At 44.7% G+C, this 15,394-nt stretch overlaps 2 protein-coding genes across 2 annotated transcripts in view; one reads left to right on the top strand and one right to left on the bottom strand.

Annotated features, from left to right (window-relative positions):
• LOC147427662 (uncharacterized) overlaps positions 1-4,850 on the top strand; it is a 141,833-nt gene extending 136,983 nt beyond the window's left edge. The window contains exon 4 of the transcript XR_015185955.1: positions 4,713-4,850. The gene's annotated coding sequence lies outside the window, so the exon portion shown is untranslated. The remainder of the gene's footprint in view (positions 1-4,712) is intronic.
• LOC147427663 (dynein-1-alpha heavy chain, flagellar inner arm I1 complex-like) overlaps positions 1-15,394 on the bottom strand; it is a 316,587-nt gene that overhangs the window by 136,489 nt on the left and 164,704 nt on the right. The window contains exons 33-34 of the mRNA XM_086496532.1: positions 6,367-6,655; positions 4,692-4,924 (exon numbers count right to left, since the gene is read on the bottom strand). Coding sequence (XP_086352658.1) covers positions 4,692-4,924; positions 6,367-6,655 — 522 coding nt within the window. The remainder of the gene's footprint in view (positions 1-4,691; positions 4,925-6,366; positions 6,656-15,394) is intronic.

The following is a 15,394-nucleotide window of genomic DNA, read 5'->3' on the forward strand; positions in this document are numbered from 1 at the left end:
CTGTTTGGTTTGCTTGCGACCTGCACACGCGAGAGAGAGAGAGAGAAATGAAATGATATATTAACGTCTACAAAAGGCCAAAATGACCTATGAGACCGAGAGAGAGAGAGAGAGAGAGAGAGAGAGAGAGAGAGAGAGAGAGAGAGAGAGAGAGAGAGAGAGAGAGAGAGAAATGAAATGAAATGATATATTAACGTCTACAAAAGGCCAAAATGACCTATGAGACCAAACTGATTACAATGGTGAGTCTAGTACCAAGCCTGGATACAAACAAAGAAAACTACAAACTAGAAATTGAGATAGGAGTGCTACCGACTCCTATGCGTGGCTGGTAAGCTGAGCAATGGTATAATGCCACAAAGGTACAAAATGGGGATAAGTGTCACCATGATACAATATAGCAGTAACATGAAGCCTATTCGATAGACACTCTGGGTGTCGCTCTAGAATCTTGTGGATCCTCTGCCGCAATCTCCGTCGGTGCTGCGTGGCTCCCCTCCTTAGTCGTGGTCGTCTCGATCTTCCGAAATCTATAGCTCGGTCAATGAGAGTACCACTGGAGTGTGTATGAGTGGGAGCCGAGCCTTGTGGGGGTGGTGGCCCCTCTGCCTCTATGGTGCTCGGATTGAAGAAATCTGAGATGCGTCTTTTGACTGTCTCTGCCTATGTCCTCTCAATAGAGTCTCTATGTCTCTGTATCTCAAGTAGATTTAATCCGAGACATCTCTGATCCTGATATCTCATGACTCTATCTAACGAGTCAAAACCATCTCTAAATAAACAGTGAAAGCGTCCCCGTATCTCATAGTAGATTGTGCAATGACATATGTAGTGAAACTCTGTCTCTGGCTCTGCGTGGCATAACTGACATATCCTACTGTCTGCTGGTATGCCTCTGAATCTACCTGTCTCAATAAGCTGGTGTGAAGATGTGCGTATCCGGCCAATGGCACATCGTAACCCATGAGATAGATGTGTGTCCATGTAGCTGGGCCGTGTGACAAATCCGTTTGTCGTGAGTTGGAGGAGATGCTCTCTATAGAAAGCCCTCTTCGTACCCAACTCCCGTGATGGCTCTATCCATGTCCTCCTAGTATCAAGCTGGATAAGATCTTGGCGAATGAGTCTAGTAATCTCCATCTGTGTAAGAGCCAAAGATGGTGCATCAAGAGAATACTGGAAAGGGGGCAGCATGTCCATGCTGAAACCATGCCACTGAAACCATGAGCTCATCTGTGCATACCAACATGAAGTATCTCCCTGTAATGCGAGCTGTCTGGATGACTCAAGAGCAAGCTTAGCATATCTGTCCCTGGTGGTGTCCCATAAGCCGTGTACAAATGATACTGATTTCGTAAGCGCCTCAATCTCCATAGGTGGGGCAGCCAACTCCGCTCGTATGATGTCATGTGGAACTAAGGCCTTGGCTCTAATCAGCCTAGAAATCATAGATACCAAGGGCCTCTCCATATTACTCCATCCAGCATTGTCAGCAGATGGTCCCCAAACCTGAACCCCGTAGTGCATAACTGAAGCGACCAAAGTGTCGAAGAGCCAGAGCTTTGTTCGAGGTTCCTGGAACTGAACCTGCGAACAAATCCTCTCTAAAGCGCCTAGGGCTGCATAGGCACGAGTCAATCTAGTGTGTGCTGCCACTTTCAATGTGAACCTCGATCCACTAAAGACCACCCCAAGATATGTGTATGCATCGGTGTACTCCATACTGTCCTGACCATATGTGAATGTAGGTGCTGATCTCCTGACCCACTGTGGCGTGGTATTAAATACCATGACCTTGCTTTTACCAAGGTTGACAGACAATCCACTATCCCCTGCAAAACTATCCAATGCCTCCAAATGTTTCTGCATACCCTCTGGAGAGTCTGATATCAACATGATATCACCAGCATCCAATAAAAGCGGGATCCATGTCCCTGCAAGCTGAGCACCTCTATCTCCTCCTCTGTGAACATAATCAGAGACCTCATCAACATACATACCAAATAAAGTAGAGGACAATGGGCATCCCTGTTTCACTCCGATAGTGGAGTGAACTATGTCAGATATCCCCTCTGGTGTGCGTACATGACCCATAACTGAACTGTACAATGCCATAATCCCCCATATCAGTTCTGTGGGTACCCCCAATTCCATAAGTCGGCGCATCAATCTGGCCCTCGGTACTGTGTCAAAAGCTTTGCGGAAGTCCACAAAGCTGCAATATATCCGTCTGCCATGTGCTCGACCCTCCTCAATGATAGCTCTGAGTGTAAAGACATGATCCAGTGTGGAGAAACCCCTTCGGAAACCAGCCTGTCCAGGTGCCCGTATGCCCATAATCTCTGCCCAACTGCTCAGCCTATGCTCAAGTATGGATGCATACAACCGTGCCAATGTGTGTCCTACCATGATAGTACGGTAATTCCCCGGGACTGTGGGGTCTCCTGTCTTGAAGATAGGTGGTACAATAGTAGACAATCTCCAAGACTCAGGAAAGCCCTCGCACATGACATGGTTGAACAACCGTGCAAGCATCTCTGCCAACAAGTCCCCAGCATGTATAATGTGCTCTGCTACCAAGCCCTCATGATTCTGTGCCCGTTTGGTCTTCATCCTGTCAATGGCCTCCTTTACCATCTCGGTGGTAAAGAAGGTGCTCGTAGCCGGGCATGGCTGTGGTGGATCTGGTAGTGGTGGCTGTCCAGGTACAGTGTATAATGATGCTGCAGAGAGAGAGAGAAATGAAATGAAATGAAATGTTATATTAACGTATTCAAAAGGCCAAAATGACCTATGAGACCAATCTGATACAAAATAGCGAACCTGATACCATGTTTGGGTACAAAAAGACTAGAACAAAAATACTACTACTACTACTAGAATCCATCCTCATCTGCACTCTGGATGTCGAGAGAGCATGGATCGAATCCTCTACTGTAGTCTCCGTCGATGCTGTGTAGTCCCTCTCCTCAATCGTGGCCATCTGGACTCCGTAGCTCCAGTGTTCGGTCTCCAGTGATCGGTCTATGAGAGTGCTGGTAGTGGTCAAATGAGTGTGGCCCGAGCTCTGCAGTGAAGGCTGCTCCTTTGGCTTTCCCATATATAGTTAAAAGAAATTTGTAATCCGTCTCTAAGACTCTCTCTCTAGCTCTCCCCAGTAAAGTGTCTCTATCTCTGTGTAACTCAAGTAGATATAGCCCAAAACATCTCTGATCCTCATAACTCATGACCTTTGAGTAAGGACCGAAACCTCTCTGAATAAGCAATGGAAACGGCCTCAAATCTCATAGTACACTGTGCAAAGACATATGTAATGTAGCTCTATCTCTGGCTCTAGCTGGCATAAGCGGCATATCCTGCTGTTTGCTAGTATCCCTCTGAATCTGCCAGTCTCAATCTCTAGTTGATGTGAGGATGTGCGTATCTAACCAATAGCACACTGCAAACCATGAGACATGTGTATCCATGTAGCTGGGTCAAATCACAAACCATCTCCGGTGAGATGAAGAAGATGCTCTCTATAGAAAGCCATCTTCGTGCTCCACTCCTGTGGCGGCTCTATCCATGTCCTCCTGGTATCCAAATGGATCAGGTCCCAACGAATGAGTCTAGTAATCTCCACCCGTGTAAGAGACATCAAGGGTGTTTGAAGTGAGTACTGGAAAGGGGGCAGCCTGTCCATGGCGAAGCCATGCATCTGAAACCATGTTGTCATCTGTGCATACCAGTATGAAGTGTCCCCCTGAAGAGCTCACTGTCTGGAAGACTCAAGAGAGTTGGAGAGAGATGATAGGGCACAGCGTAGTTCCACAACTAGAGAGATTGTCCCCAAAGACTGGCGCCCTTTCGGTATTTCTTTATAATTAATGCTTCACAAAGTACAATGTCCAAGGGTCCTCGTCTCAACAGTGCTCCCAAGCGTATCGGCCTGAGATTGAGGACCTACAGCGCCATCAGCATCTCTGTACAATTTGGGGGTTCTTGCTTTATTTTACTCTTCTAGTGTCCATTTAGGCCCTGTCGGATAGGAGCCCATAAGTTGGAACAACTTTAAAATCCTTGGTCTTTATTTTCCAGTCTCTCGGCTAGGGTCTGCAAGTTGGTAGCACTTCTCTGGATCTTTCCATAGGGCCTTGACCCCTCTCTGTCCGGAGTCTGCCCTTTAGGTCATGCCACATGGTGGAAAGTGTATCGGGGAAGGTGATGAGGGTGGTGAGGATCTAGTTGAGGTAGATTCCAGCGAGGTAGTGGAAGCGGGGGTAGTCAATGTTCACTAGATAAGGAATCCAATTGTAACAGGTAAGCCTTGCATGCTCTTTGAATTTGTGGATGCAGTTATTCACTATACTAAGCGTTGAAGCACCCCCTTTCTAAGTATGCACTAGATGATGTATTCCAGTCGTGAAAGGTGATCTTTCCATACTCTTTCAAGTCCTAGATGGAGTTTTCAATGGCCAAAGAAATACAATAGAGCCCCTTTAGTCATACTCTACTAACTTACTATAAGTTAGATACAAGATCTCAAATGGTTCAGCTTATGTTTCAATAATAACATCATTTCCTTGGCTGTGTATGCCTTTTAGTCACAATATTTTAGCACCTCTAAGTATTCGTTTTTGAACCAGACAATAACAATTTGAACCCAGTTGGTGAGTTCTTTCTGATACAGTCAATAATATTATGGTGCTTACTCGCTCAAACACTTCTGACAGGTTTCAAGCTGCTGGAAAAGGCTATTAAGTGAAGCAAGTCTGTCTGGTGCAGTGCATGCATCAAGAATAACTGGGTTCTTTGCAGTTTCTGCCATGATTTTCTTCCATATACGATCAATGTTATCGAACCGTTTAGCCTCTTCTGGCAATTGATGGCGTATGTCATCAGATCCCACAAAGATGCTTTCCAAATACATCCACTTTCTTTGTACCTATATCACAGGTTTAGATGTCAGATTCATGCAAGAGACATTCTCAAATAACATTAAGCAACACTCAAGATGGCATCTGAAAATAAAAAGCCCTACAATGCCTATGACTTTGCTCTTTCTTTTCACAAGGTTTAAAGGTGAGTACAAGGCCTAAAGGCATACATCATCAAGGGATTTCATCTCCAAGAAGTGAAGAAAATCTGGATAGAGCAATGTCACTCAGCTGGGCTGGATGCTCAGGCCTATCTACGGGCAATCCAGCCATTAACAACATAGATGGATCATAACTGCTAGTACCTGCATAGGAGGAAGATGCCAAGGCATCTCAGTCATGCAGGGATACATCTTTCATTATGAGAAAGACTCAATCGAAAAAAAAGAAAGACGACCATAAAAAGGTCTTGTAGAGACCTCAATTGCCCTAAAGGACAAAGTCAATACATCAGTGTTGATCCACTCCACTTCAGTGTGCCATCAATGGCAGATACAAAAGAAAAGTAATTGTAACTCACAAAAGACAATTTCAATGATATCCTATGGATGTACTTTTGCATATGAACCTTATTTGTCTTTTTCTTTGGGCTTTTTTTCTTTTTTCATTTGATGAGAGATACCTTTCCTTCTATGCACTGTCTAGAACTCAAAGGCCACATTGGCCTTTTAGAGACATTAATATACGCTGCTTCTTCCCAGAAAGATAGAGGTTCATATCCGAAGACCCTTGTTGTTTCTTCTATGCCCCCATGCACCCAATGCAAGGCCTTACAAAAGCCTCAGTTCTGTCTATGATCTCAGAAGCCTTGATGATGCAGTCAACGAGTCAAACTGCGTAGTTCTGTCAACTTAGCTCTAAAAGTTATGGAAGCTAACGGTCATTCTCAAACACCTTCTCTAGGGCATATAAGAATAGCCTTGAGCTATTACACCTGAAAGGAAGGTCTGTTAATCCGAGGTTTCTACTGCTAGAGCTCCTAACAGGACACACAGAATGACATCAGGCAAACAGCCATAAGCACCCCGAGGGGACAATCAGCCTGTTTCGTCTCACATTGTTTTTGAGAAACAGAACAAAGGATAGGTCATTCACAAAGCTTTACATCTACTACTTTATGAGATGGGTAATGGTTCACCCAAAGAAAAGTGATACAATCTCCACATGATGTATTTCAACAAATTCTACCAGAGGCCTATAATTACTTAAGAAGACCCCAGCACACCTATGATCCTCACAAATTTTTAATTAAGCAGATCCAGCATCCCCCATATTCAATCTTTACATCATGAAAAACAAGGACAAAACAGAAACGCATCGCATCAAAAGATTGAGACAATGTATAAGTAAGAAGAATCTGTGTGTCATTTAAATTCCTTAACATGGAGGCATACTGAACAAGCGAGGGGACATAAAAAAATCTTATCGAAAAATGCAGTAAAGCTTTTACCTGCATCCAGATATCAATGACTTCACCCAGGAGGCTCAGCTTCTTCTCCCAGAAATTGACGTCATCAAGAAATGCCCGAACATATCGAGAGTTGGTCATGCTTTGAAGGTTCAATGCCATATCCTCCAGTAATAGAACAACTTGTTCTGTTGATTTAAGAACCCATCCTCTATCTTGGCCATCTTTCAAGTATTTAAAAACTTCAAATTGTTGCTCCTTCCATGTGTCTGCCATCTTCTTCAACTCTAATTCAATGTTTAGCTCTTTTGTAGCAGCATTTGTAATTTCGCTGCACAAAACAAAATGAGCTCAAGAGATCATACAACATAACCTCCATACATTGTCTTAATCCAGTCCAATGAGATAGATCAGTGGGTGATAACAAGGAGGAGCTGCAAGATTCCATGTATTTCAACTAGCTGGTAGCACAAACTTTGCCCTCCTTGCTAGCTGCTGAAATTTTTGTACCTTGCGCACTAGTTTGTAGATGTTCTGTGCTGCCCACTTGCTCCTGCAATGTGGTTATAGCAAAGCATTGGTTGTAAATGGCATGCAGATAGCCAAGAGGTTTTACACCCTAGCGTGAAGACAACCAGCATTTTTTCAGATATAATTTTTAGTTGAGCAAAGACCTTGCCTCCTATGAAGGCAGGACCCCTCATGCTTAGACACTACTTTGGTATGGCAATGTCTGGCCCATTTCAAGCACCAGAGTGGTTATTCCTTTTCCCTTATTTCCAAAGAGGAAAGCTGCATGGAGGCCATCTCTTTCCCATTCTAGATGGGGATGTACATACACACTTCCATTTTCATCAATGGAGAACCTGCCCCTATATAAAGAGTCTCTCCCCTCTCATTCTAGTCTCTCTCGTGAAGAGAGAGAAATGAAATGTAATATTAACGTCTTCAAAAGGCCAAAATGACCTATGAGACCAAAAGGTTACATGTGGTGAATCGAATAATAGGTCTGGGTACAAAAAGTACAAAGAACTGAAAAGAAAATAGTGGGTAGGGGTGGGGTGAAAGTTGATACAAAAAGGGGGGGTGTGTAGGCTGATACAATGGATCTCTCTGACAATAGAGACATCAATATCCAAAAGGCTATAGAGGTTCAATGTCCTCCATGGTAAGCACTCTGTCGGGACGGTTCCTATGGCGTGCCACTATGGTATGGATCCTCTATCGCAATCTGCGTCGATGTTGAGAGGGCCTTCTCATCTGTGGGCGACGGGACCACCCCAACTCGATTGCCCGATCAAGCAGAGAGAGAGAAATGAAATGAAGTGTAATATTAACGTCTTCAAAAGGCCAGAATGACCTATGAGACCAAAAAGTTACATGTGGTGAATCTAATACCAGGTCTGGGTACAAAAAGTACAAAGAACTGAAAAGAAAATAGAGGGTAGGGGTGGGGTGAAAGCTGATACAAAGGGAATAGGAAATACAAAGGGTGAGCTGATACAATGGAGCTCTCTGACATTCGAGGTATCATATACATATACATCAGCATCCGGGACGGCTCCTATGTTGCACCAGTATGGTATGGATCCTCTGTCGCAATCTGCGTCGATATCAAGAGGGCCCCCTCATCCGTGGGCGACGGGACCGCCCCAACTCTATCGCCCGATCAAGCAGTATGCCTTTGGTGCCTCTGGCGTTCTGGTGTTGTGATGCTGCGGGGGCTGCTCGAACTCCTCTGTCTATGACTGGAAGAAATCTGTAATCTTTCGCTGTCGCTGGATCTCTCTCATTGTGCCCCTCTTCAAGAGGTCCTCTTTGTGTTTACGAATCTCCAATAAATATAATCCGAGGAATCTCTGATCCTGCAGCGGCCTCGTATCTCATAGCATACTGGGTAGTGACATGTAATGTGGCTCTATCTCTGGCTCTATTTGGCACACCTGACAAATCCTGGACTCAGCGGATACTCCTCTAAATCTTCTTTTCTCGATCTCTAGCTAATGTGAGGATGTGCGTATCTGACCAATAGCACATCGTATCCCGTGGGATAGATGAGTATCCATGTATCCTGGTCTGATCACAAAACCATCTTCCGTGAGTTGGAGAAGATGCTCTCTATAGAAAGTCGTCTTCGTGCCTAGCTCATATGTAGGTTGTATCCATGTCCTCTTCATATCCAACTGAATCAAGTCCTATCTGATGAGGCTGGTAATCTCTGCCCTAGTGAGGGAGATGGAGGGTGCATCCAAAGAGTACTGAAATGGGAGTAGCCGGTCCATACTAAAGCCATGTAACTGAAACCAAGATGCCATCTCTGCATACCAACATGATCTATCTCCTTGCAATGCCAGCTGTCGCGAAGACTCTAGTGCTAATCGAGCATATCTGTCTCTAGGGAGAGCCCAAGTGCTATGCATAAATGAAACTGATCGAGTGAGTTCCTCCACTACCAATGGAGAAGCAGAGAGCTCCGCCCTAACAATGTCATGTGGTACTGAGGCCTTGGCCCTAATCATCCGATAAATCATAGACACCAAGGGCTTCTCCATACATCTCCATCCATCAGTACTGCCAGCTCTGCTATGATGATCAACTGAGGGGCCCCATATCTCCACTCCGTACAGCATGGCCGAAGTGACCCAAGTGTCAAAGAGCCAAATCTTTGTCTGAGGTTCCTAAAACTGAACCTACGAACATATCCTCTCAAGTCTCCCCAGTGTTGCATAGGCTCTAGTCAATCGTGTATCTGCTACACGCCTCAAAGAAAATACTGGACCACTGAAAACTGCCCCAAGATAAGTGTATGTATCTGCATACTCCACAGTCTCTCGACCATATGTAAAAGTGGGGGCGGACCTCCTTACCCATTGCGCCGTGGTGTTAAACACCATTACCTTGGTCTTACCAAGGTTCACAGACAATCCACTGTCCGGTGCAAATACATGCAATGCATCCAAATGACGCTGCATCCCCTCTGGAGAATCGGAGATCATCACAATATCATCAACATATAATAACAACGGAATCCATGTCCCTGCAAGCTGAGCACCTCTATCACCCTCTGTATATACATAATCTGAAAACTCATCTACATATATCCCAAAGAGAGTCACAGATAGGGGACAACCCTGCTTTACCCCAATGGTGGAGTGAACCATGTCAGACATGCCCTGAGTAGTGCATACCTGTCCTACCACTGTCCTGTATAAAGCTAAGATGCCCCAGATCAGCTCTATGCACACCCATGTCTTGCAATCTGTGTATGAGTCTGGCTCGGGGCACTATATCAAAGGCTTTGCGAAAATCCATAAAGCTACAATATATCCTCCTGCCATGGTGTCTACCCTCCTCCATAATGGCTCTGAGTATCAAAATCTCGTCAAGAGTGGAGAAACCTCTCCTGAATCCTGCCTGTCTTGTTGCCCGTATGCCCTCTCTCTCTGCCCATCCACTCAACTCATGCTCAAGAATTGACGCATATAGCCTAGCCACAGTGTGATCAACCATGATGGATCGGTAATTCCCGGGAAGCATAGGATCCGACTTGAAGATAGGCGCAATAGTGGACATACTCCAAGTCTCAGGAAAACCCTCATACATGGCTCTATTAAACGTCATAGAAAGAGGCTCTGCAAGCATATGTCTGGCTGGATAAAGTGCTATGCTGCCAGACCATCATGATCGTGTGCTCTTCCTGTCTTCATCTTGTCAAAGGCTTTCCTTACCCTCTCAGCAATAAAGAAATTACATGATTCTGGGCATGCCTCTGGAGGGTCAGGCAAAGGTGGCTGCCCTGATGCTGTATAGAGAGATGTAGCATATTCCCCCATGTCTCTGTGGGAGTGATGGCTGGCGGTGGAGAGTGCTCATTGAAAAGCCTCCATGCCTCACTAGAGTCCTGACTCATAAACAACTGATACAGATCACGCTCTAATTGAGATAGGTAAGCCCTCTTCTTTCGTCTCACTAGGCGGAGGAAGATAATCCGTGACTGTCTATGTGTAGTAGTACCCATGAGCACCTCTCTCTGTAATATGATCCTCGTCTCTCTACACTCCTCATCATACCAACTGTTTTGAGGCATGCTTCTAGATCGTCTGCGTGTAGGCTGATTGTGGGGATATGCCTTTGATGCTGCATCATGTAGCGTCTCTGTCAAAATCTGGGTGATCTCATCTAGTGGTCGTCCTGGCTCCTGAATGTATAGCTGCCTGTTTATCTCATCAGTGTATACGTAATCCGTCTCCCTCGTGAAGGTATACCGAGTATGTGTGGAGGCCTCTCCCAATGGAGCTGTGTTGAACTGGAACGATAGAGTGAAAGACAAGATAGCATGATCGATTGCTACCCCAACCGGCCTAGTTCCCACCACGAAATCCTGAAAGGAAGGAATGAGTCCTGGCGAAGCCATAACATAATCCATTGTACTAGTGCCATGCCGATGTGGAAAGCATGTAAAACCACTAGCCTGCAGGGAATCTTTGTAGGCCATTCAAAATGGCCAATCCATGTGCAGTCCCCATATCAATCAAGTATCTGTCATACTCAGTGTGCTCCTCATCCTATGATAATCTAGATAGGCCCATTTCTGTAATATCAAGCTCCCGCATCAACTCCTCTGAGGTATCACAGAATACTATTTGGTAATGGGCAATCCTAGCATTGAGATCCCCCAAGATAATAATGTCGCTATCTCTGGAAAACTCCCATATATCATCATCTAAAATAGTGAAGGGGGACAGTCCTCTAGGTGATGCATATACTGGCGTACTAAGAGGGAAATAGCAAATATCGATGTAGAGATATCTGCCTGTCTCTGCCTTCTGTCTCACCCACATGTACCTAGCATGCTCATCCCTCCGAGCTATATGTATCAGACACTGTAGCTCCTTCCTGAATAAGACTGCTACTCCTCTTGAACCTCGTCCTCTACGCTTTGATCGAGTCTCTTTGTCTGCAAGTTGTCTCCCATCTGTATCCGCTCACATGGGGCATGGACTGCCCCGGGGCCTGATGCGTCTCAGAGTAGAAAATGATGTCTCTCCCTGTGAAACTATCCTCAAAGGCCCCTACATCAAGGCGCAAAGATCCATTATAATTCCATGTAGCCACTCTGAGTGTGGTCCCACAGGTACATGCGGGGCGCTTCTCCAAAATAACCACTCGTCCATCCCTGTAGAAGGCCACTTTCCCCTTCTTTCGAGCTATCATTATTTCGGGCATAACTTCTTTCATATGAGCAAGCTGTGTGAGTGTGAGGTCATCTCCAAAGAATATGCCCGTTTTCTTTAGTGTGGGACGCTTCTTCAAGAAGTCCTTCTTTGCCTCCATGGATGGGAAGCGCATCATTAGAGCTCTTTCTTTTGAAGTCTCCCCATTTCCTTGTGTCTTCTTCCCTACCCTCCATGCCTGCCTTTGTATGAGTAGCCTCACTACCCATCATGCAGAGAAGTTCTTTGACTTCCCCTTTCACGTCATCTTGGTCTTTTAGACCGGTTATTCGTATGTGCAAAGCTCTAGTCTTCCTTCGCTGCTCTTCTTCTAAAGTCATGTTGATGATTGTAGGAGTGGGGATAGACGTGGTTTCTTTCCCTTTCCCTTTCTTAGCGACTTCTATCCATTTCTCGGCCTCATCCGCCTTCTTCTGCGTCTTCGTGATTACATCCACCCACGAAGTTGTCTTTGTCCCATTTTGTTTCTCTTCCTCTTTGATCATCTGTACTTGTTCCTTGATGACCTTGATTTCCTCTATCACCGAGGGCTGGAATTCACCTTCCTCTAGTCCATTGCTTGCTCTATGAGCAAGCTCTCGTTTGAGGGCCGAGACCTCTTCTTTGAGTGCTTGTGAATCCGCCTTAAGTGCTTGTATCTCTACGTGCATGTCCTCTTTCTCCTTCTTCCATTGCGCGCCTTCGTTGAGGAACATTTGAAGAAGGTTGGCCTTCTCCTTCTACCATCCTTCCATCTTTTCTTTCCATTCCTTCATCTCCCTTTCCACTTGTGTTATCCGCTTGTTTGTAAGCATGAAGGTCGCCTTCGTACGGGACTTGCAAACTGGTAAAGCGCTCATGACCTCCATTGTAACGGCCCCTCTTGCGCACAAGGAGTTTCCTGCGATTGTTGCCAAAGTGCTAAAGGCTGAGGTGTTCCTTGCTCAATGATACACACTGAAAAATGCCTGCAATAGGAGGGCTGTGAGCAAACAATCTGGAGGCAGGGCTAAAATGTCAGCGAGCAGCAATCTAATAGGGACTTCTCTCTAAGCGCGTGCAAGGGTCTGGCAGGCAAGGATCAGCCAGTAATTGCGGGCAGAGGGGTGGCATCCTGCACGCGCACGCGCACACACACACACACACACACACACACACACACACACACACACACACATGAAATGAAATGAAATGATATATTAATGTCTACAAAAGGCCAAAATGACCTATGAGACCAACTGATTACAATGATGAGTCTAGTACCAAGTCTGGGTACAAACAAAGAAAACTAAAAACTAAAAACTGAGATAGGAGTGCTACCGACTCCTATGGGTGGCTGGTAGGCTGAGCAATGGTATCATGCCACAAAGGTACAAAGTGGGGATACGTGTCACCATGATACAATATAGCAGTAGCATGAAGCCTATCCCGATCGACACTCTGGGTGTCGTGCTAGAATCCTGTGGATCCTCTGCCGCAATCTCCACTAGTGCTGCGTGGCTCCTCTCCTCAGTCGCGGTCGTCTCGATCTCCCCAACTCTATAGCTCGGTCGATGAGAGTACCGCTGGTGTGTGTATGGGTGGGAACCGAGATTTGTGATGGTGGTGTCCCCTCTGCCTCTGTGGTACTCAGACTGAAGAAATTTGAGATGCGTCTCTGGGGCTGTCTCTGTCTATGCCCTCTCAATAGAGAGTCTCTATGTCTTTGTATCTCAAGTAGAAATAATCCGAGACATCTCTGATCCTGATATCTCATGACTCTATCTAACGAGTCAAAACCATCTCTGAATAAATAATGAAAGCGTCCCCGTATCTCATAGTAGACTGTGCAGTGACATATGTAGTGAAACTCTGTCTCTGGCTTTGAGAGAGATTTTTATTATCGTCCTCGGAGGTCAAATACGACCTATGGGACCAAAGTTACATGTGATGTAGTATGCATGGGGCTGATAAGTGATTCTCAATGCTGTCGCAATGGGGAGTTGGGAGAGGAAAGTGTGTAGGTCTAAGTCATAGCTAAAAATGTAAGGGAAGCAAATTAGGATGTGACCAAAAGGTGAGCACTCTAGTAGTGTGTGTACTCAAACTCTCAAACTTGCCGTGGCAATATGGGGTGTAATGAATGAAGCGTGACGCACTGGATTCCTCCCAAGCTATACTACATTGGCATTGTAGAAAAGCTTCATTCACTTGGGAGTCTATTGAGGTATCATGTAGCAAGTGTAATGCATCTCATATCCCAAACCACTTCTTTATGTCTTGCATCCATCATGTACTCAAGATCTTGCTTTATACGTCTTTTGAACTTTTTTGCTTGCTTCCCATGCAATTGTAGGAAGTCGATGTAAGGGGTTTCGACGCATCTTTATTGGAAGAGATCCTGACTCAAGAAGTAGGAGCATACATGGTGTTTGTCTTAACTTAGAGAAAGTTTGTAAGAAAACGCTTTTGGACATTCTCAAACTCTTTCCCAGTAGACTTTGAGATGCTCCCGCCCCACACTTCAACTCCATATAGAAGAAGCGGTGTCACTAATGTGTCAAAAAGGTACTTCTTGAGAGCCCAACATTTGACATTTCCCACATTACACATGTTCTCAAATGCATACTATGAGTTCTTTCCAGCTTCAAAACGATGCATAGCACATTCATGCCACTTGTGATTGGCCGGAACCTCAAGGTTAAGGTACTTAGAGATCTTAACAAAACTTCAAGTGTCTCATTGTTGTACAAAATGCATGGCTTCTCCTTATGGTTGGTTTTCACAAGCATAACCTTTGCTTTGGATTCATTCACAATCAGCCCACTATGCTAGCAGAAGTTCTCAAGGACAAACATAAACTTTTGTGCATCCTCTAAAGTGTGTGCTAGAAGCACTACATCATCCGCATACAACAAAAGCATGATTACCGCATTGCAAATAGTGACCTCTTCTATGCCTTCTTCTTGCATAAAGTCAAGTACCATTTGTTCCAATCGATCGATGCATAGACCAAAGAGAGTTGGTAACAACGGACATCCTTGTTTAACTCCAGTAGTGCTTGTAAAACTTTCTCAAATTTCTCTTCCATGCGCAATTGGCATATTGCTTTCTCATAGATTCATGAAACCGCAAGAATAAACTCACTTGACACTTGGAGTTCTTCCATCCTTCTCCAAAAATTGTTACGTGGAATCGTATCAAAGGCTTTCTTCAAGTCCACAAAGCAACAATATAATTGCTTTCCTTTTAGCCGAATTTCCTCCATGAGAACGCGAAGAGTGACAAGATGGCCAATGGTTCCATGGTATCGATGAAAACCTGCTTGTCCTTTTGCACGCTTGCCATTCTTTTTAGTCCAATCACTCAATTTTATCTCCATTATGCATTCAATTAACTTTTCTATAAGAGACCAAATCATTACAGTCCGATACTTATTTACATTCACCACATCCCCTTCTTTATACAAAGGCTTGACCCAGTTAGTGCTCCAATCACAAGGCATACCATGTTGAAGTGCAAGGTTGAACATATCAAACATCCAATCATGTGGAAAATATCCCATCCATTTAATCATTTTCAGCTTGATATCTTAAAGATATTCCACTTTGCAAGTGGCCAACTTTTCAAGTCCGCAGCACACATTCTCAATAGTAAAAAAAGAGGGCATACATGGGAGTGAACCATAAAATAGTATCTTTCTATCACTTGGTTGCTCATATAGTTGCGTTAATGTGCGTACATATCTATAAGACTCAAGTAGCCAAAACTCTCATTCCGCTTGCCTTCAAGCTTCTCCAAAATCTTCTATATGTGATGCCTTTTCTTGAACTTGAAAAAAATGATGCTTGACTTCCCATGGTATTCTCGTTTTTTGA

The sequence above is a fragment of the Adiantum capillus-veneris genome, chromosome 23, assembly GCF_014529385.1.
Source record: "Adiantum capillus-veneris isolate H3 chromosome 23, ASM1452938v2, whole genome shotgun sequence".
NCBI lineage: Eukaryota > Viridiplantae > Streptophyta > Polypodiopsida > Polypodiales > Pteridaceae > Adiantum > Adiantum capillus-veneris.